Below are 23,269 nucleotides of genomic sequence, written 5' to 3' on the forward strand. Positions count from 1 at the left end.
AGATTACTAATTCATCAAGCAAGACAAATCACAAAAAAAAAAAAAGGAAGTCAGGTTAAATACTGAGCACTTGCGGCCACTTTCAAAACAGTGACACTTGCGTAAACCTAAATCTAAATGAGTCTGTCGGCCTGTGTGTGCCATTCTGTGTTCATGTTGCCAGTATTAGCATGGGCAACGGCTAACCCAATTTATTTATTTATTTTTTATTCGCCAATTTATTTTTTATTCCACCGTGCAGTATTGCACACATAATTAGAGGTCATGGTATAAAAAATTTTAAAAAAAAAAAACAAAAAAAAAGGCACAATGGCTGCAAAAATAATTAGCTGTAAAGCAGGCTTTTACATATCGACTCATTTGTCTATTGGTTTTAAGTAGACTTGACATGCAGGCGCATAAATACACACACGTACACACTCAGCCGTGCACACGCAGAAGCTAATCATAGGCTCTCTTCAAAATTACAGAGCATGAATGTATTCATGGACTATGACTTTAGCTTAGAAAGTTCAAATGGTGGCGGATTACAGAACCAATGCGTGTGTTCATGTGACATCAGAAAAGTATGTCGACAAAGTAACAAATGCACTGATGCTAAAGTGAAACCCTTCATCTCCCAAACAAAAAGTACAATTAAGGGAGCCGGTTCGGATTTCAATTAGACAGTTCGGCTGTCTTATACAAAAAAAAATATATATATATACATATATATTTGTCTTGGGTAGATCAAACAAGACACAAGCCACATTAAGCTTCGCCTGAGGATGCGTGTCTGTGTGATCCTACCAGCACAGAAACGCCCACAAAGTCAGGGGTCTCCAGGTACTCGGGATCCACAGTAGGCCAGGACTGGGACAGGACGTCTCCACCCCGCCGGAGAGTGTTGCTGATGGGGTTGTTCACCTGGCAAAGCCCTGAACAGGAAAGATGGAACAATAACACAACCTAACAACCCCTTTTTCCACAATTAAATCTCATTTGTGTTAACTTTATTTACACAACTACAGTCAGTACAGGGGGTCCTTGGTTTACGATGGTCCGATCTACGACATTTTATGGTAATGAACGGCATGCAACATATTACGTTTGTCCCAACCCAGTTCTCATGGGTTGGTTTGTCCCAAAACCTTTTTTATTTTATTTTTTATTTTATTTTATTTATGTATTTATTGGTGGAAACAATGCTATTGGAAGCGTGATTTTTGGTACTTAAAGACAAGACCTTCAAGAGGGGGAAAGAAACGTGTTATCTTACTGTCGTCAGGGAGACATCCGGCTAATTGTGGCTCAGCATCTATTAGATTAGAGGCTGCTATTTGAAGATATTCCATGTATACAAGCATGTACCCTATGTCTTATGTCTTGCATTTGATGAAACCAAAATAGTTTAATTCCTCAAAAAGTTTTTCTATTTTCTCAAAAACAAGGAGGCATCCCGCAGGAAAGACAAGGAAGGACATGAACTTCGTCCAAACTACAAGCGAGAGTGAAAGCACAGCTTGTTACCAGACGTCAAATGTAAGCTCACGCGTGTGTCCTGTTTGTAAAACCAATTTTAAGATCACACGCAAGCACTTCTCCCCTCTATCAACCTGTAGAGATCTACTGTATGCGTGTCGTCCACAATGATCGGATGTTGACCTCGAAAGGGAGAAGGAAAGCCCGTGCGTGAGGCATCAAAGACGACGCTCGGTCTTCCTTCCCACTCTTTTGTTTTCTACGCCGGGCTAAGAGATCACAGCATGGCTTTCAACTAGAGGACGCAATGTATTTTAGTTTTACTTGAAGACGGTATCACATATTTGATGACAGTTTGGTACATCATTGTTGGGTATTTGTTGGTATTAAAGAAGCAGCAATGTCATCACTTCCTCTTACTGCACGATGTGCTCACTACACGTTTGTGCTATGACAGGCAGAACTTCCTGAAAAGTGTCAAATCAAGATAATTTGAAAACCTACCATCTATCTCCAATCTACTGATTAGAATAGTAGTAAGTATAGCGCAGACATCTACAAACTGTAGATTTTGTGGTGCTCCATACTTCTGCCTACCTCTGGTTTTATTCAAATGGTAAGATTGTATTATTGGTGGGAGGCTCCATTTGTGCCATTGTGACTATTGCATTAAATATTACACCAATTATGATGTGAGCTGTACTGTGTTATGTCTGGTACCGTTTGCACTTGCTGCAGCAAATTTTATTAAGAATGTTCCTGTGTGAACCCAATTACCGGAGACAAATTCCTTGTGTGTTTTTTGGACATACTTGGCAAATAAAGATGATTCTGATTCTAATGGGTTGGCTTTTCTAAAGAATAAAGCCACTAATGCAAGCTTTTATCTCAAGTAGACTATTGTAATGGTCTTCTGACTGGACTCCCCCAAAAGAGCATTAAACAGCTACAGCTCAGGTTCTGGCCAGAACAAAGAGGTCAGAGCAGTCTCTGCTACTGGTCTATGAATGGTTTACGTCCATAATACATTAAAGGAACCATATTTTGCCAAACCGAGTTTTTCTAGTATTTGGGATGTAATATTGTCTCAATGGTGCTTCACTAAACATGTGAAATATGAATTGAAATTGTCCACGCACTCTTGAGTTCCAGACGTTTTTCTGCTGAGGCCTGAAATCAGGTCGTTTGAATTTCTCAAGCTTATCAACGTCACTAGCGAAGATCTCCGCCTTCCCTTTCCACTCTCGAGCCAGCGCTGTCAACGTAACAAACACGTGCACTCTCACAAGTGGGTCTTCTACACGGAGGCAGATTTGGGTTCTGCGGTGGACTGTTCTATTCACGGCATGGTTCTGTAGATGCATTTTTAATCCAGATTTGCACCAAAATTAAATGTTCTTCCTTGGCTCATATTCCAGACCTTCACAAAGTTTTATGGAAATATGAATCTAACTAAATAAATAAATACATAACTTAAATCGTATCATTTTGTATGCACCCACCTGCCCAAAGTTCAGAGGCCAGGTGAGGCGCCATGGGTGCCGTCATCATAATCAGTGTGGCCAGAGCATCCTCAAACTCCACACTGTGCTGCACCACCCTCATAGATGCACTCTGAACAAACACACACACGCGCGCGCGCGCACACACACACACACACACACACACACACACACACACACACACGTAATGGTAGTTAGAGTGATGCTCACTGAACTCAGAAGAGGCAGGACAGTGTTCACTCACACTCAAAGTATTGGTAAGTCCCATGAGGCGAGAAATGGCCGCATTGAACAAGAAGTCTTCCGTGAAGTGAGATGTAACCTAAAAAGAAAATACAGCTGAAAAGTCAGTCAAACTTTTTAAGTCAGTTGTGTTATATTCCTGTTTTAAATTAGTCCCATGATCAGTCACTCACTTGACTGGGGATTAGCATTGCCTCTGAAGAGAAAACAACATGCCCTGAGGACGCACTCCCAGCATGTTATTGCCAGCTGAAGATAATTCAGCTCAGAGTAGGTCAATATTTCCCAGCTTAGCCCGCTGGGAGGAGAAAGCCCTTTGGGGAAGGGTCTTAAGGAGGAAGTGGCTGATCACTGAGGCTTTTTCCGAGGGGTGAATCAAAGCACAGCCTTGGCTTTGAGAGCTTAAGGCTAACAGGCCTGATGTCCTATAAAAGCAGCAGCAGCCTTGAAGGGTAGGGAAAGAAAATCCAACCTGGCAGAAATGGACATCTATTTATAAAGTGTGGGAGCAACTGAGTAGGTTTAAATCAATTTCGAGCCAGTCCTCCTCCTCCCTTTTACTCTGGGGGTTTCATCTTAGCATGGATGATCAGGCTGCACTGGCAGGTCATGATTGGCTTATTAATCTATAGTCATAGCATGTTAGCATGTTAACTCATCAAGTCAAAACAGACCAAGGTGAGAGAAGCGGTGAGTGAATCATTCCTCTTGGCGAACTAGGAAGGACATGAGAGCTGACGCGTTGAAATCAGGCTAGCTACTGACCCCTACTGGTGAGAAGTGTTACAATAGTAAATAGCACAGGCTATCATCACTACCTCTTGAATTGCGTAATTCTTGTTATCCCAGATCTTCTTTGACTCCGCCAGCTCCTTCTTTTTCAGCAAGGAGGGGTCGGGGACGTCACCGAGTTGCCGAGCGCCTCGCAGCTTGCTCACAAGCTGCCACAGTCTGGACTGCCAGCGCAAGACCCCAGGAAGAGCATCCTCTGCGGTGGGGCCAATTTCAAGCCAGGATTACATTTATTTGATAGGAAACAAACAAATATCCACCAGTTGACTATAAAAGCAACAAGAATATCCAACATCTTACTTTTAAGATTCCAGAGGATGTCTTGTTCAGGTGGTGCGGCATAAAGGATGTAGAGTCGAACTGTGTCCACACCGTACTGCTGCACCACCTCTTGGGGGTCCAGACCATTATGTTTAGATTTGCTCATTTTCTCCCATGTCACTTCCACGCTTCCGCCTCCCAATGCCACTGGCTCTTTTTCTAACAGAGGAAAGAGGAGTAAAAGGTCAGTGACAACGTGGCTATTTCTCCTCTGTCAGTATTAACCTTCAACTACTTTATCACATTAGAGCTGAGCAATTTAATTCTCAGACAAACCTCTTTTTATTCATGGTAAAACTGATTGACTCTAGTTAATAAAAAAAAATTTCTGACACTTGCCACTCCCTTATTGTGTGTGAGAATGCTGAGATATGCTCACACTAAGCCACAAACCTCCACATCCATACCGATGAAACAAGAACAAAAAACTCTAACAAATAAAATAACTAGGTGAAAAAGCAGTGTGAATGTTTGTCAGTAGTCATACTGTCACAATTCCCTACAAGCAATCTATTGAGAGGATCATTGCTGAGCATACGTGGGAGAGATGTAAGACCTCCCTTTCTCTGTAAAGCACTATTGTGTGATTTTATCCTTGGACTTTCAAAAGCATTCAAGCAATGAACCCTACAACAAAATAAGGAAAATCCAGCAATTATCATTGCTGCTTTTCATCTTGTATCTCTAATGATTGAGCAGTTTTAGCAGGGAAAAATAAATAAATAAATAAATCACATTTAAATCACTTTCTATCCATGTCATCTACCTGTGAAGTCAATTTCTTCTCTCTTTAGGTATTGGCCACTGTCTGATCGTCGGAAAGTCTGACCTTTGATCAGACCCTGGACAAGTAGCTTTCTGAAAGGCTCCCTGAAAAAGGAAATGGAGGGTGCATTCATGTACAGACAAATTATGTGCACACTAACAACAAGAAAGCGTACCTGTGCGCCACAAGGCCCTGGTCCTTGCAGAAGTGACAGAGAAAGCGTGCGTAGTACAAATGCATGACGGCGTGCTCCTTTCCCCCGATGTACACATCCACAGGCAGCCAATGATCCGCTAGCTGGCGCTCAAAAGGCCTAAACAATCAGATTTAGAGAAACGGGTGGGGGCAATTACAGAACCCGGGAGATGTCATGAACGTGTTCGATTTTTTACGGAACGCATGCGAATTATAACGAAGATAGGCTCCAGCACAGCTGCCACCCTAACGAGCATAAGCGGTAGAGAGAAAGAACGGATGTCTTGTAATTTAAAATGTTCAACCCAACAGTATACGCTACGGAACCAGGGCAACTATAATAACACATTTTATTTTTCTTGTCGTTATAAGTCATGGCCGAAAAATATTATTGAATGGATAAAAATATTGATTACAAATCAGCATAAAAAATAATACTTATTTTATACTATAAAATAATAATACTTAGTAATAAATAAAAAATCACTGTGCGGATACAATGATCCCGCTACAAAACTGTTTTACCTTTTGATTCAAACAATGCGTTTCTTTGAATATCAAATACAAACGGGGCACAAGGTGACAACGCAAACACTGTGATGGCCCTGTTGGAGGCTGCAATCTCTGTGGTGTTAATCAAAGAGGCAAGAAAAAATTATTTTCGGTGTAAAACAACACAAGATAGTGAAAATTCTATGCGAGGCGCAAAACGTTCTGTTTTACAGACAAGCTTTCTTTCAGAATTGGGCCAGGTCCCTTTTAGAATTCCTCACATTGAAAAAAAAAAAAAAAAAGCCATTGACGTATTTTGTCCGAGCTTTGATGACTCTTCCACCACCCATCTTATTAGCAGGAAGGAAAGCGGCTGTGGAGAAAAGATACATCAGATGATGGCGTGAGTGAGGACTGCATGTGGTTAGCTTTACGGGTTGATGGTCAGCAAAGCGCTATCTACAGCATGTGTCACACATGGCTCTGGTAATTACCCTCCTCCACGCCTCTCTGCCTCTCTCCCTCCCGTCTCTGGCCAATAGTGTCGGGTGATAATTGAACCATGGGATAAAGTTATGAACTCGCAAGGCTGAAAATAATTTGGCCTGTGAGTTGGCATCAGGCCAACGCTCCTCTAATACATCACAGCACTTCTATTTCCTCCCCTCTCCTGCTTGCTTCCCTCAGCATACCCGGCATCCTACTTCTCATCCCTTCCGTGCACATAAGACTCAGCAGGCCGACTGAAATACACAAATAGTGTAATTGCTTTTTCTGTTGTGGCATAATCTGCCCTGCAAAAAAATAAATAAAGAAAGAAAAAAAAAAATAAGTGATGGGCTGGGAACTCCCCCGCAAACTCCTTTAAAAGCGGCTTTCCAACTCGGCCCAAAAGCTTGGAAAAAATAAAAATCTCTTTTGTTAAGCTTAGGGTATCACCAGCATCCCAGCAAGTAACAACCATGGGTCCGTAATCTCTATGGGCAGAGAGTTCAACGTTGTACGGATCTGTGTGTGGGTGGAGGAATATCCACACAGCCTATATTATGCATGCTTGAAATAGATAAGTGGGAGAGTGGGTGATATTAGACAATCATGTGTTTCAGGACACGCTGCCATACACAATTATTTCAGTGCACCTGCGCAGTTTTATTAAATACTGTCTACTATGAAATATTGAAAGCGCGCCATCATGAATTCTGACATTATCAGGCATGTATTTAATATGTATACGTTGAATATTGTTTTTGGAGTGCCGTACAACTGCACTGTATCATAAAACGTTGGAACCTCTAAAATTGAACACAGCCATCCGTTGTGGGATACTTGTTGATTTTGCCAGAAGAACTGACTTTAGAATTTAATGAACCCCATAAAACCTTTATATCTGTGGTAAGAGTTTAACATGCCTAACTATTAACCCTTTGAAAACACCTTAAGGCACACGTGATCGACTTAATGCTGCCTCATACCCGTTTTTGTTCAGTAAAACAAAAATCTAAGCTAAAAGTTGTTGGTGGTGTAGTTTTAAAAAAAAAAAAAAAAAAAAAAAAAAGAAAACATCTGAAAGTTCTCACCTAATGGTGTTTTGTCGGTTTTGCTGGAATGAAGTCGAGTTTGACATTTGGGTATAAATGTTCCCATTTTTAGTGTGACATTTGAGGGATAAAGTATACTGTACAGTCTTTACAGAAACGTTTGGTCTTGGCTTTAGAGGTTTGTATTTGTCACCATATTTAGCTCCATGCAACATGAAGTCTTACAGGATTCTGGGAAGTACCTAGTCATGCGTCTGGTGTGTGCATTAAAAATCCGTGTGATAATTTCTACATGGAAAACAAATAACATTTGGATGCTAAGCCCACATGCAAATGCCCACTGCCACTATCATGTGAAAATCTGTAACTAAAAAAATTGCAAAAACAAAACAACTGGACTTTAACAATCAGAGGAGAAGGGAATGAAACAATACTGTGTCATGTCACAGGGAAAGACTGTCCATACCTGTCTGAGTTATGAGGGTCGGTGTAACGAAAGTAATACCAGGCTGAGTCTACAAACGTGTCCATGGTATCAGTCTCCCTTTTTGCAGGCCCGTCACATCTGAAACGAGTCACAAAGAAAGATGGTAATCTGGGACAACAACATCAATATTAAACTGGCAAATTAGAAAGCCAACAGATGAGCGACCCCTGCTTGTATGCCTACAGAAATGGCATCTCTATGTGATATTTGTATGTGATAATTGTGCAAATGTGACTGTGCTTCCATCTGGCTGTGGAGGTCACGCCCCTGTAGACAAGCACAGTTGAAAGCAAACTGACACTGGACATTGGTCCGATGCCCTGACAAGCAGGCTGTGCTAACAAGGGAATGATCGGGTATTTGTGTTGGAAATGTCACCTTGTGCCCCGTTTTACCCCAGCCAAACAGCATTTGCGTCGTGATGTAAATATGCCAACATAATGTTGGACAGAAGGGAGAAGATTTCGAAAACAGGAAAACAGGTGCAATGTTTTCATTTATTTAAATCAGCAAGTGGAACAGTGAACTCATCTGCTTATCACTTCATAATGAGTCTCGATAAGAGTTTAAAAATGTCCAAAAAAAAAGAAAAAGAAAAAAAAAAAATGGATGCAGCTCTGTATTTCTTGGTGGATTTTCCTGGACCATACGTCTCATCTTGAGTCTGTCTACCTGTCCCAACATTTTACTCACACAAAATTACTTCTGACACACACACACTTAGAGGCAAAACCCCTCGGCCAGCCACCATATTAGTCTATATAACAAGGCAGTGATGATGAAATAAGAGCATGAGGTTGCCTAGCAACAATACTAAGGTGTAACAAGGTTAATTTTTGGAAGCCAGGTGTTATTTCATGAAAATGAAAAGAGGTGAGCCATGCCAAAGCTACCAGTAAAGAACCCAAACAGACACAGAGACATTAGAAAGGTTTTCTGCGTGCGGGGGATTTGGCACATTTTGCCTCACACCAGACTAGACAATCAGAGGCCAAAATGTTGGGTTAGGGTTAGACAGCTGTTCAAGAGACGCTTAGACACAGTTGCGACTCTGCTTTGAGCCATGAAAAAATATAAATCCATTCCTTTTATTCTGCTGAGGTGCACTTGAGAACAGATTCTCATTTGCAATGCTGACCTTGGCTTGTAGCAGGTCTCTCGATTGAGCTACTGCTCCCTAGACCAGACTAAAGCAGTAACCGAAATCTAAAGTTGTGTGGAGTGTTTTTATACTTATTGATAACATAAAACAGAGTCAAAAGGTTTGAAAACAGATGAAGGGGAGTCAGCAACCCACTGGAGTGTGGGACTGCATCTGTTCCATCCTCACGTGTGAAAGAGGCACCAACGTGGCGCCTTCTCTTTACCTGGGAATTCGTGGCACAACAAAAACTGCTTCTAGCCAGGCAAAGCCGAGCCAGGGTTCAGTTAGCAGCAGACCACTTCTCAGCACTGCAGAGTGTTAAAGATGTGATGAGCACACAGGATATGACTTCCTCAAGAACAGATGAAGCTCCATCCCAGCTGCCCAGCTCTCATCACTGCGTTCCACTCAAACTTTAATTGGACATGCTCGACGAGTGACGGGAACAAATTTCCACCGACACTTAACAACGGTGGGGAGATGGGGAGTGAGGCGATAACAGCGCCTTTGCGATTACGCCCATCAATCACGTCTGATGAGAGGAATTCTTGTGGCTTGGTGGAAATGTGCGAACACAATCTGATGACTTGTGCAAACTACAACAGAGTGGGCCATTGTTTTAATCTACATGGTGCCATGGCGGTGAGTAGTTTTACAGAGACAGGAATTCCCATGCCAGCGTAAAAAATCAATCTGCAGTCCCGGGTTTTTCCAAATAGAGTTAAACCACAAAGTGTGTGTGCACGTGCAAAATTTCACTCATGAGCAAAGTTTTTATTTGGCTTCAGTAAACTTCAGCATTATCATTATCATCATCATCATCCCATGCTGCTCATATCACAGACACCCTTTATTACAAAACCCAATCATAAACATTGTGGTTTTATTCTCTCTTAATAGTATAGCAAGTCTTTGATTATGTATCCTGTATTATATTGCCTTGTAGATGTATTTTACTGCTTTTTTACATCATGGCCAGGGGACTACAGTTGAAAACTAGCCTTCTGGTTAATTCTGGCTTTTTTAACCATGTGTACTTCATGTGTTTTATGAAATTACATTGTCCCCTTTCAAATAAACAGATTTAAAAAAAATAAAATAAAAAAAAAAGCAGAATAATTGCACAAATCGGAAGCTCCCACTTGAAGCTCTGTCTGCTCATAAGGGGAACAGCAGTCATCATTTTGTCACTGCATGTCTCTGGAGAAAATACAGGATTAGATTATTCCGTTCTCATTCTGCAAGCAACATCATGGACAGTCTCACTTTCTGCAATGTTCCGTCAAAAGCAACTAACATGCTCTTTCTGCTTTCCATTTGCAACATCACACATTAGAGCACAGCCACTGATCTGATAATGCGATTCTACTCAGAGGGGTGGTGGTGATTCAGAGGCTGCTTGTCTTGCCATCTTGCCTGCTTGGACGTCAACAGGGCCTGGAGAGTCTTGATCAGACTTAAAAAGACTTCACAAGTTCAAGGGCGAGGGATTGCTGTGATGCTTAAAAAGGTAGCAGCAATTTAAAAATATTGACAGCTACAATATGTTTTTTTCTGGTAGAACTTTTCCATATGGTGCACTTCCCATTGCCATTCCTAGAAAAGCTAATGATTATAAAAATAATGAAATGAATCTTACAGGTTCAATAATAGTGAAGCCGAGATTTTGTAGATTTGCAGCTGTTTTTCATGAGTCACTACACTACAAACTGTAATATCCCAAAAAGTGGTATATTTTAAGAAGTTAAGAACAAATCATAAATGAAACTCTGAAGTGCAAAAAATGCTTTTAGCTACAATTGCAGCAAATGCTAACCAGGCGTAACACAACGTAGGTTTTTGTGCTGAAGAGCACATGTTGTTACAGCTTTAAAAAATAAAATAAATAAATTTAAAAAAATACAAAAAAAACACACCTCCATTCTATTGGACACAGGGACACCTCAGGGATGTGTCCTCAGTCCCCTCCTTTCCTCCCTCTTTACACACAACTGCTCTTCCATTCACCCCAACAACACCATAGTCACATTTGCTGATGACACCACCCTTGTCAGGGACAACGAAGAGTCAGTCTAAAGGAATGACGTCCGGCATCTCAGGGAGGTGATGATGTGAAATCAACAACCTGGGCCTTAATACAGCCAAGACAGAGGAGATGATCATGAACTTCTGAAACGCTTCAAGTTCCGCGGAGTCCACATCTCGGTAATCCACAACTGGTCCACCAACATCTCCCATCCGGTGGGGAAAGCACATCAAAGACTTTGTTTCCTCAAGAATCTACAGTATGCCAAGTCTAGCTCCTCCAAAACCAGCTGATAAACCTTGACAGATCCACCATGGAGAGTGATATGACCTACTATTACACAATTTGGTTCAGCAGCTGTACTGTCAAGGACAGGAATGACCTGCAACAGGCGGTGAAAGCAGCAGAGTGGGTGATTGGATGTACACTACCCAACCTCAGGGAAACCTACACTGGCAGACTAATAAGGAAAGCCAGTGGAATCATAACCACCATTACAAACCCCGAACACCACTTTTCTCCCTCTGTTTCTCTCTGGAAAATGCCACAGGACAAAGTCTAGAACCAAAAATAGCTTCTCCTACTAAGTTGTGAAATGCATCTGCCTCCCACCCCCACAGTAAGAACTAACGACTGCACAACACCCACCTTTGCACATAATTGCAATATTATGATGAACTGAGCAATATTGTCTGAAAATCTGTCCAATACCCCAAAGTAAATGATCGCACAACTACCATATCATAATGTGGTGGTTCTCCCAAATGTGAACAATTGTATGTTCTGTAAATAAGTCTGCTTTTTGATAATTGTGTGCTTATTTTATGTTTATTTTTTGTACTGCAAATTGTGAGATTCCTGAGTTCCATTGTTCTTATGGCAGTGACAATGACATTCTATTGGTTAACTTACACTTGTACTGTATATGTAAGTTGTAGAGAATGTTAAAAGTGTTAATTACTCATCACCTATACAACTGAAAAGGGTTTTATGAAGGAGGCAGTTTGACTTTGGAACTGACTATTAATTATAATTGATCCATTTGAAAATTTAATTTTTGACCAATCGGAAGCCGACCAGCGTCACGGAACGCATTGTGTTTGACGTTGGAGATTCTGCTGTACTTGAGTTATAACAGTCTGCAGCAAGGGTGTGTGTGCCGAATTATTGAAGCAAAACGGTTATTTACATGACTTTGTGACCAATTAGCTGTCCTTGCAAAAATAACTCCTCCACTATCGTTTGATGTGATAGTAAATTGTGAGCGGTGCACCTTGCAGCTGGAGAACTTATGACCTCCGTGTTGCACAAAAACATTACGTTAGCAAGCCTTGATCTCAGCTAATGAGATACAGCTGACAAGCAAACCTGGCTGTTTAAATACTGTAGATATTATAGCTAACACATCTCATTCGCATGTCCATGCCTGTGTTTGCACTGCTTTGTTAAAAATAAAACTACACTTTGTCCTCTCTCCAAAACTGCAGGATTTAATATGAGTTAATACTATAGTGCATCAAAAATAATCTTACCTTGGACATTTGCAGTTAACCCAGTCATGGGCAGCCTCTAGAGGTGATGCCCCCTTTCCGGTGAGAGACGGCAGCTTTGGCAAGGTTACTGGTAAATGCTCTTCGGGAACAGCAACTGGACCACAGCACCCACAATGCACCACAGGAATGGGTGTGCCCCAGTAACGCTGTCTTGATATCAACCAGTCCCTGAGCTTTGAGCTGGTAAGGTGGCCCCCCACCTTCCGCTCCCTGGCTTTCTGGGTAATGGAGTCAAACGCCTGTTTTCTGGTGAATCCTGAGAACTGTGACATATGTAGAGGAGGAGAAGAAGAAGACAGAAGGAGAAGAACAAGAACATTTCAACAGAATTGTATTTCTGTGGCATTCAGTCTCTGGAGTACCTGCACAGCTGCCCACAAAGTGCGCAATTAAAAAGCCAGGTACATTTTTTGTGAGCTGCCAATGCGTCTGTAAGTGAGCCGGTCATATTTTGGCCCGATTGTGACATCACAATCAAAAATTAATATCGCTCCCACAGTTTCTCCACCAATGACATAGCAGCTACGCTGGGCAACATTCTGCCATTGTCTTTCCTCACAAGAGACGAGCGGACTACACAGAAACACTATCACATCAAACCCAAAAGCTAAGCAGAGCTAGAATGTTGTTGGAAGCACAGATGAGTGTTAACATACCGAAAATCGTAGCAATTTTGAGCACGATTCCCCCCTTCTGATCAAAGTCAGTTAAGGCCTGCGTTGCTCGATGTCGCTAAAAGATTATCTTGATCAATTATCCTGTGGTGTGGGGTGTGATGAGAGCGATTATTCCCTCTACAATCGTAAATGGTAAACATGTTCGAGATTTATTGATCACAAATGTCATTATTAGCATTGTGAGTGAAGCATACAGATACATGTGCATGTCAGATATACCTAGGAAATGTAAATATCATTGCTGTGGTTGTCATCACCTCATCAGAATTAATGACAATTTGTGTCCCATCTTCATGGCTCTTCAGAACATTGGTCCACGTTAAATTCAGCGTTTTGGCCACAGACCAATGCTCCTCACTGCAGTCAGGTGTGCCTGGTAGACACAGGTGCAGCGTGAACGTGACACAAAAGACAACACAAATGCATATTTACACTAAGACAAACATGCAGTACAGTTCTTTTGAGAATGCCGGACAAGCCTCCCTGCGTTTAAAGTTCAGCTTTACTGTGATAGGACTAATTGTTGGAAATTCCTTGGAGTCCCTCGCCACTCATTGCGAGACAAACAAGCCGCAGTTTCATGGACTCATATGAGACCCACAATATTGCATGGCAGACTTGCAGTTTTTCAATGTCGGGAAATGTTATTTTTGAACGGCAAACTAAGGCTGTATTTGATGTTTTGACAAGATTTACTAAGGAAAACAATATTATATAATAATTGATGCGTTTTTGTGTGTGTTATCCAACCATAGTACCAGCTCTAACATACAGAAATTAATATTAACAAAATACAGATTCTAGGTTAATGAAAAATCACACAGCGAACTTACCAACCACAGTGTCCAGATAGCCATCAAATGCCTCCTGGTGAGATATGACCAGAGGAACCTCGTGGCCGGTGAACAGGTTGACAGCTGTGACTTCTGTCTGGGAGTCTGCAAATCAGAGGGCAGGTGGTGAGAACACAACATCGCTGCCTCCCCTGACAGCTAATTAACACTTTCAAGCAAAAGATTATCTTGAGGGATTCCCAACCATCATACACCTACAGGTTTAAAACAAATGATTTTTTTTCTTCTTCAGCTCTATACATAAATCACATTCTGTCCAATTATTGCATTGATTTTGGCTAAAAGTTATGTTGTTTTAGCCCACCAGATGCAAGAGAACAATGTGCCAACTGCCCAGGGCCATTCTAATAAGAGTTAAAAATACCACTTTTACATAAGCCAAAAACCAAAACGGTTAGGTACTATTCAGATTGATGCTCACCTCTGCCTGGCTGGCAGGCTTTCTCCAGCACAGAGCGGACTGAGCTGCTCCCATGCAGCAGTCTGTGGGAGGGCAGGATGGCCAGGTACGCCGCACCAAACACTGCCTCTGGGGAGGAGCTGTACGCCGATAGAATCTCCTCTGTCTCCTCCCCACTCACCTGGGTCATGAGAGACCACCATTACGGAGCTTTTGAGTCAACGTGGAAACATCCATCTATTTTCTATACAGCGTATCCTCATTAAGGTTGCAGGTGTGCTTGAGCCTACCACGGATGACTCCCTGGGCTGGTTGCGAGCCAATTGCAGGGCACTTCTAAACGAACAACCATTCACACTCACGGACAATTTAGAGTCTAACCATGCAATTAAATTTAACACCAACCTTTTAAGCTCTGAAAATAAAAATAAAAAGGGTTCATAAGCATTCACAAAGGCAGACTTTTGAAAATCTGCCCAATCTGAAGAGACATTCACGTGGAGAACGAATTCAATCAACTAATCTTATTGTTCAAACTGCAGCTCCAAGCCTGTTGACTGAACATTTGGTATTAACACACGGTTTCAATACTTTCTGAGTCTCGATAGAAAAACGACACAGAGGGGCATCACATAATCGGAAAAAAAAACCAAGTAGCAGATAGGAGAGAAAGGAGATGAAACCCCATGGCTGAAGAGAACAAGCACAGAGAAGTGCTTAGAGAAAGGTCAATAGTTCCAAAGAAAGCAAGAATGATGAATGAATAAATAACAAGCAGAGACCCACCTTGAGTTTGAAATCAAAATAGCAGCCAGTGCACTCTCCAATCCAATTTGCCTGCATGGCTTTAACCCCGTACCACTCTGGAAGGTCGGACAAGGCGTCCAGAAGAGGCTGGAGTGGAAGAAACAACAAAAATGCATGAGACTTAATTAGACTTTACTGAATTGAAAATGCTCAAGAAAGATTTGTGCACAAAATCACTGTTAAACTTTAAAAAGCTCAACCTTGTTTTGCTTTATATTTTTTTTCTGACCTGCCTGTAAAATACAAACTGTCACACAGTTATTCCGCATGATAAAAAAATAAAAAAAAATAAAAAAAGAAGCTATGCATATCAACCAGGCTGAAGTCAAAATGTCACAGCTGGGTAAAGGCTTATGTTGTTATACCTCTCTATTTTCCTTTCAGACTGTCACAATCTATTACCCACAAGCACTTGAACTGTGCCAGTCAGCATTCATTTCCACAACCACATTAAAATATGAAAACACACACAATGGCTAAAGTCATCACTTTCATGACAGCAGAACAAAAACTAAATCCGGAAATTATATCATCGTCTGGAAAGAGAAGCCGAAGAAAAACATTTGTTTGCCACACTAATGTGATGGGCAAGGGCTGTCTCCATGGCAACAAATCAAAGCTTCAAGACCAGCAGCATATAGAACTAACCAAAGCAAAGCTGTGTAGATGTGCACTATAGCAATAGCATGACTCCTCATTCATTGAATTGTAGGTGAAAGAGCAGGGCCAGCAACAAGTGTCATTACGACGTTTTGAAATTATACAGTGCATGTGAAAATCAATCTTCGTAACGATTGTCGTCATCTGAAATCATCTTGGAAAAAAACCAGTTACGAGTCACACTTCGGCATGAGGTAGAGCGCAGCATAAATATGATCTGAAATGAATGTTGTCTAACAGACATCATGAACAGGCAAGTGGGTGAAATGGGCGCACAGGAAATCACAGGCACGTTCGGCAAGCTCCATTTTGCAAAGGCCCTCCCGCCTCTCCATCTGCCTCTCTCACTTCTATTTCTAAACACCTTCCTCTTCCTTCCCTTCCCACATCTCCATTTTGTCAGTGAAAATTAGAAATGCGTGAACACATTGTCACAGTAGGCTGCTCCCACCTCCACTCATACCTCTGACATGGACCAGCATGGGCGACTTCAGCCTCGTCGCCAGGAAACATGCAAGACTTGAATATGGAAATGATTCATGATTGCTTTCAATGGACCCGTTAATGGCCAAACGTTTTTCACAAAGCCTTGGATGATTACATGTTCTTTAATGTTAGTTGGGAGAACTGTGTGTACTAACCCGAACCCTATCTGCCTTTAACGCAAGTGTGAAACGCACATTGCCTGTCACTTACCAATCATCCATCCATCCATTTTCTGAGCCGCTTGTCCTCACTAGGCTCGCGGGCATGCTGGAGCCTATCCCAGCTATCATCGGGCAGGAGGCGGGGTACACCCTGAACTGGTTGCCAGCCAATCGCAGGGCACATACATACAAACAACCATTCGTACTCACATTCACAGCTACGGGCAAATTAGAGTCTCCAAATCATGCATGCTCAGTGCTAGCATTATTCATTTGTGTATGTTTTTTTTTTGTTGTTGTCATGAACAAAACTGCCTCACAGGGGGGAGGGCGGCTGGATAAGTGGAAGGGCCTCCCGGCATGCGTTGGTGGTGGATTTGCTCATGTTCCATGGGATTCGGCCATGTTCCGTGGGTGCTGGGTGAACTGGCAACCAATGTCAACTGCGGACAGCTTTGGATGGGATAGTGGGGGCCCCCTGTCGCCCCTCGGCCCTGCTTCTTCGGGCGGGGTGTGTGAGGGGGGCGGATTTGAGCGCCTCGTTGGGGCCGGTGGACCACTCTGGGTCCCTCGGAGTGGGTGATGCCCCATCCACCGGGCCGCTCTCGGGTATCTCCTGGGCCTGACTGTGAAAGACCTCTCGGCTCGGTGGGGTCGGGTCCTCAGCCCCCACGGTGCAGGCGCAGGAATTACAGGTCACTTCTGAAGGTTACTGTGCATGTCAATTCACTTGCATGTGTCTGCAGATACTCACTTCTGGGACTTATTACCTTGGTGTGGGGCCACTCATTCATTCATCCTCCGTTCTGCTTATCCTCACTAGGGTCGCGGGCGTGCTGGAGCGTATCCCAGCAATCTTTGGGCAGGAGGCGGGGAACACCCTGAACTGGTCGCCAGCCAATCGCAGGGCACATAGAAACAAACAACCATTTGAGCACACATTCACACCTACGGGCAATTTAGAGTCCTCAATCAACCTACCATGCATGTTTTTGAGATGTGGGAGGAAACCGGAGTGCCCAGAGAAAACCCAGGCAGGCAGGGGGAGAACATGCAAACGCCACAAAGGTGGGGCCGGGATTTTAACCCCGGTCCTCAGAACTGTGAGGCAGATGTGCTAACCAGTCAGGTACCGTGCCGTGCCACTCGTTCATTGCGATACATAATTCATAACTATGCGAACTTCCTGGGTATCCCCTCACTTGCACTCCATTTCTAAAGATGTTTAGAATTTACACAACCACTCCCACCACACTTCAGTTGTACAGCCGGGTCCACCATCTCTGTCCTGCCTGCTTCCCCTCCTGTCCAGTCCTGTCCTCTATTGTCCTGTCTTTCCTTCACAGGGTGTAGCACTACCGCCCCATACCAACACTCGAATCTAATGTGTCATTGTACTAGACAATGATTTACTTTGCTCATCTTTCTTACAACTAATGTCCTTTCTTTTGTTGTCTGCTCTTCCTATATTATTTAGTTACCTTTTCACTGTCACTCCCCTTTAAAACTTTGTTCTGCCCGACTGAAATTTTCAATAAAAAGTCATCAGAATACAAAGAACCACATTGGCAGCTTAAAAAGAAGAAAAAAAACACTCCCTCGCCCTTTTCATGCTCATACAACGCTGCTAGGGAAGTGACGATGCAAAGTGTGATATGATGATTGCTAGTTGTACCTTAACACCTACTCAAACATCAATCACCCAAAAAAAAATTCCCTATAAGAAAGGACAAACTTTAGTTTATAATTAATTCTTTGATTGACAATGCTAACAAGGTAACAAAGTTTCAAAACAAATTGCATGAATTCAAGCACATTTGGCTAAATGCCTAATGTAAAAAATTATTCCTACCAGGCATGTTCATTCTTTAGTAATGATGACCTCCAGGGGATCGATAGTACAACAACAGACGCGGTACTGTCACAGTTATTATCAGAGGAGGCAGCTCATTTTGACCCTCGTGAAGTTGAGGGCCGATCATTAGCATGCGACTTTGAAAGATCCACACGCAGAAATCACACAACTGTACCTTGCCGTAATGTGTGGTCTTGATGAACCACTGAGTGAGCAACTTCTGCTCCACCAGTGCACCAGACCTCCAGGAGCGACCATTTTCATCCACCTGCTCATCAGCTAGTACTGTCTGATCAACGGGGTCCCAGTTCACCACGGCCTGAATTACGCACACACAGACACACACACACACACATGCACGCACGTGCACACACACAAGCACATTTGTTCATGAAGAATGAAAGCAGTCAATTGAAAGAGACAGACCGTAAGCTTATTTAAAGGTTGTCACACTTCATTACACATTATCAAAGGCTTTCTATAGAAGACCCACAATCATCTCTGTCACTATGAAAGACCAAATAAAGCAATCATAATCCTTCCAAAAGAAACCGAGAGTAAGTACTTGGATGGAAAGTCTAGTCCTACCTCTTTCTGATAAGCCAGCCCTGCTTTGAAGAGCTTAACAAAGAGATACTGTGTCCACTTGTAGTAGTCAGGAAGGCAAGTGGTCACCTCCTGTCAAGGAAACATGGTGGTCAGGTTAACAATAAGAATGAGGAAAAACACGGTTTGACTGTTGTGCAGGTCTTGTTCCTACAGACCCGATCCCAGTTAAAGCAAAGCCCAAGGCTGTCTAGCTGGTCCTTCATAGACTTGATGTTCCTGTGGAAAAAAGAGAAGACAGTCAGAAGGTTTAAGCTATTGAAGCACAAACGAGCCTTTGGTACCTTTTAGTCCAATCTTCTGGATCAAGACGTCTCTCAATAGCCGCATTCTCGGCTGGAAGCCCGAAAGCGTCCCAGCCCATTGGGTTTAATACCTGGAGATAAAGTAAAAATACATACCGTATATTAGCACACTGAGCAACAGGTCGCCAACAAGTTACGATATAAACTTACTTTGTCCAAACACAAGTTGCTGGACAAACTATTCTTGGCAAAGCAATTGAAAGATGCTAGCATCTTATTTGTACCCAAAAGACTATCTTTTGTGATTGTTTACAAGGATTGATTAAAATGTACTATTAAGAAATACTAAGGTGAAATTACAGAAGTTTTCAAACAACATGTAGCAACAACACAAAGGAAACACTAGAAACGCATAATGCTGACATTTTAGGCCCAATTCAGGTTCTTCAATCAATCATCAATATTTGATGTTGACTTCAGACAGTGGTGCAGACTTGGACTCTATATGGTACTGAAAAGGGTTTCTAATATTTTGGTTACCTCATGAGAGTCAAATTAGCTCACAGCTGAAATGTGATGTACACCACAGCAAATTACAACCTCAATAATTAACTTTCGTTAAATTAATACCTCCCTGCCAGTGACAATTTAAAAAATGTGACTTAATATCATTCTTGCGACAAACAAAAAATTGGCAGACATGTCGTCACTTTCACATACAGAATAATTCACCTTCCTATTATTTCGCTTTGTATAAACTGTACAATTGAAAAAAAAAATACAATTCATCTTTTTATAATAACAAATGGTACAATTGTTCATAATTAACCAATCACATTTATATGAATGTTAAACGGGAGTCGGCACACACCTGACACCATTTAAAGTGCCTCTGATTAACTCCAAATAAAGTTCAGATGTTCTACTATTACAAGCTTTTCCTGATATTTTTGTAGTCACATTTTACAGCACAAGCCGCAGGCGACTTTTCACAGCACGAGGGAGAGCTCATTGTTCAAAAGTAGCAGTCAGTAGAAGGGTAAAAAGGAATTTCCAAGGCATTAAATCTGCCATGGGACACAGTGACATTACCAAGGACTGGATGTCCCTCCAAAACTGATGAAAACTGGTCAGGGAGGCTGCCAGGAGGCCTACAGCAACACTGAAGGAGCTGCAGAAATTTCTGGCAGGTACTTGCTGTTTAGTACCTGTGACAAAAATCTCCCATCTTCTTCATGTGTCTGAGCTATAGAGTTGGGGGGGGGGGCGACGAAAGACGAAAGCCTTCTTAGAAAAACATCCAAGCCTGACTACCATTTGCAAATACAAACATGAAATCTCCAAAACGCATGCAAGAAAATGTGTTGATATTGACCATGACATCAAGGCTGTACTTTGTGGCCATAATTATAAAATGCATGTTTGGCGAAAACACAACGCTGACAATCACCAAAAGAACACCATACCTAAAGTGAATCATGGTGGGGGGCAGCATCAATCTTTGGGGCTGTTCCCTCCCTCATCTGGAACTGGGGCCTTATTCAGGGTGGATGGAATAATGAAAAATCCCAAATACCAGCCAGTGTTAGCACAAAAACTTCATGCTTCTGACAAAGAACATTTCAGGAAATGTCGACTAGAACACCTTAAATCTATTTGGGGTTAATCAGAGGCACTTTAAATGGAGACAGGTGTGTGCTGACTCCCATTTAACATGCTCTTGAATTCAATTGGATAATTCTGAACACGGTAACATCAATGTCAATGTTTCGCTTTGTGGTTGCTTATTATACAGAACAGCAAACGGATTATATTCTTGATTTCGAATAAAATATAATCAAGAGAGAAACGAACTACCGTAACTGAATAGTGCAAAGCATAAAATAGTGTTGCCATATAAAGTTAAATGAGTGTAATAGTGTGTGAATGGATTTGGTGATTGCGCCAGCGAAACAATATTTCATGCTCTTTTATGTCCTTCAAATAGTAATGGAACCTGACAGAGTCTACATGATAATGCGAAGTCCCTTGCTGATCTCCACTCCATCACACAGTTCAGTTAGTACACGCTGACTGTGATTTCTATGCAGCTGTTACATAAATGAAGAGCAGGTGGAAGGTGAGTTGCAACAGAATAGAAGATTAGAATAAGAGTGCTTTAAATAGCATCAAGTCATTCATGGTTGCATGGAATCGATGCAAATTTCATGCAAACATTCTGATCTTTTTTCCTACGTGGTACTACTGCCCTCCCATCACTGTGCATCCCAACTCCTTTTCCCTTTAGCTCCTCGGGGGTGGTTTTCTGCTCACTGAGAGCCAAATGAAATGAAAGCACAGGAGTGGAAGGCATGAGTAAAGAGAAGCAGACGGGCATTGAGTCGAGGACCGGAGAGGATTGCTGCACAGACTTTAACAGGTCTGATGTTTCAGACAAGCTGGTATCCTTGGTAACTCCATTGGCATTCTTTTTTTAAAACTACGTACTATATCGTATTAGGCTAAGCGAGCTAAGCGCTGCGAACCAGTGTGGCTTCTCGGGAGGAAGACAAGTGGACTGATCCAGAGGCAAGCCAAAGACAGCCTGTGCAAATAATGCAGGGGCGGGGGGTGGACAAATAAAATAAAATCTCCTCATTAGGGTGGTGCTGTTTATTCAGTGGTGAACTCTGTTAACATGAAACCATTGGCCGCTCTAATGGAGAGGTTGCCTTGTGAGCTCAAAGTTCTAAGATTGGCAGTGGAAAATGATCTTTTCACCATTAAGAGCTTGAGTGTTGCTTATTCCCATTTCTGCTAAATTCAAGAAGACCTGTCCCACTTTTCACAGGTGCATTCCTAATCCTCCATCATGGAGACACTACACTGACAAGAGGCAGTGGAGAGATGGACGGGTGGGGAAGGTTGTTTTAATGACAAAATCAGCCGACTGTAGCGTGGAGCAATTTGGTGTCAGTCTGATAAAGATATCTGACTCTTTACTTCCGCCGTAAGAAAAGAGAGAAGTGCATGATTTTATGAATTTGCAGGCAAGTCGTACTGCATTTAGTACAATTCTGTGGAAAAAAAACTTTCTACCTACCTTCTCAAATTATTATTTTTTTTTTGCAGTTTCCACACTTTAATGTTTAAGATCTTTGTTGATAAATATTAGACTTTACGCCGATCTGACCGGTGTCATCGGTATCGGCCGATATTTAGCATTTTATGCGGATCGGCTTTCATGTCATAGGTCGCCGATCCGATCAATGATGTCATCGATCAGCTCCGCACAAGTCATTTAACTCTGCGTCTTCTATGTGTATGAAACCAAAAGCTAGTTTATTTTTAGCCTTGTCACGTGTCTTGTTGTGCATATATATATATATATATTATATACAATAAATGAACAAGTCATAAATAGACACATTGCTCCATCTTGTGATCGGATCGGTTATTTATTTATTTTTTATTTTTTTAGACTTGCTGATCGGCCACAAAAATCCTGATCGTGTAAAGCCCAATAAATAGACAAAGATAACCGACGTAAACATAAGATGCAGTTTTTAATTGTGGATTTTACAGTCATTATTAAAAGGGAGAAAAAACATTCAAAGCTAGCTAGCGTGTGAAAAAGTAATTGCCTAATAACTGGTTGGGCCATCCTCAGCAGCAACAAATCAAGTGTTTTCTGAAACGGGCAAGGAGTCTTTCAACTTGAGGTCACAAACTGATGGCTGAACATTCTCCTTCAGGATTTTTTGGTAAAGAGAAAAATTCATAGTTCCACCAATCACAGCAAGTCATCCAGGTCCTGAAGTGGCAAATTAGCCCCAGACCATCAGACTACCACCACCATGTTTGAATCTTGGTATGATGGTCTTTTTCTGAACATTTCTTTAGATGCTGTTCATTATTGAACAGGTCTGGAGAGAATCAGGCTTGGGTGTGGTCAGTGAAATTAACTCAGTTTTCCAAAAAATGTGATTAGCCACAGCTAATTCATGATTTAACATGGA

At 42.0% G+C, this 23,269-nt stretch overlaps 1 protein-coding gene and 1 long non-coding RNA gene across 6 annotated transcripts in view; one reads left to right on the forward strand and one right to left on the reverse strand.

The window, feature by feature from the left end:
- LOC133479045 (uncharacterized) overlaps positions 1–2,152 on the forward strand; it is a 10,301-nt gene extending 8,149 nt beyond the window's left edge. For 2 of the 3 annotated variants that reach the window (XR_009788815.1, XR_009788817.1), the window contains exons 3-4: positions 1,431–1,521; positions 1,602–2,152. This is a non-coding gene — a long non-coding RNA (uncharacterized LOC133479045). Of the gene's footprint in view, positions 1–858; positions 1,062–1,430; positions 1,522–1,601 lie in introns of those variants that run through there. The other variant, XR_009788816.1, reaches the window with a different exon arrangement.
- lars2 (leucyl-tRNA synthetase 2, mitochondrial) overlaps positions 1–23,269 on the reverse strand; it is a 33,424-nt gene that overhangs the window by 2,022 nt on the left and 8,133 nt on the right. Inside the window, exons 4-20 of one of the 3 annotated variants that reach the window (XM_061775475.1) lie at positions 19,311–19,402; positions 19,185–19,245; positions 19,009–19,098; positions 18,596–18,739; positions 15,238–15,345; positions 14,473–14,632; positions 14,031–14,135; positions 13,455–13,570; positions 12,500–12,783; positions 7,777–7,875; positions 5,261–5,398; positions 5,086–5,189; positions 4,299–4,478; positions 4,025–4,194; positions 3,208–3,285; positions 2,964–3,075; positions 790–917 (exon numbers count right to left, since the gene is read on the reverse strand). In XM_061775475.1, coding sequence (XP_061631459.1) covers positions 790–917; positions 2,964–3,075; positions 3,208–3,285; positions 4,025–4,194; positions 4,299–4,478; positions 5,086–5,189; positions 5,261–5,398; positions 7,777–7,875; positions 12,500–12,783; positions 13,455–13,570; positions 14,031–14,135; positions 14,473–14,632; positions 15,238–15,345; positions 18,596–18,739; positions 19,009–19,098; positions 19,185–19,245; positions 19,311–19,402 — 2,169 coding nt within the window. Of the gene's footprint in view, positions 1–789; positions 918–2,963; positions 3,286–3,379; positions 3,679–4,024; positions 4,195–4,298; positions 4,479–5,085; positions 5,190–5,260; positions 5,399–7,776; positions 7,876–12,499; positions 12,784–13,454; positions 13,571–14,030; positions 14,136–14,472; positions 14,633–15,237; positions 15,346–18,595; positions 18,740–19,008; positions 19,099–19,184; positions 19,246–19,310; positions 19,403–23,269 lie in introns of those variants that run through there. The other 2 variants (XM_061775474.1, XR_009788813.1) reach the window with 2 other exon arrangements.

Source organism: Phyllopteryx taeniolatus, chromosome 6, assembly GCF_024500385.1.
Source record: "Phyllopteryx taeniolatus isolate TA_2022b chromosome 6, UOR_Ptae_1.2, whole genome shotgun sequence".
Taxonomy (NCBI): Eukaryota; Metazoa; Chordata; class Actinopteri; order Syngnathiformes; family Syngnathidae; genus Phyllopteryx; species Phyllopteryx taeniolatus.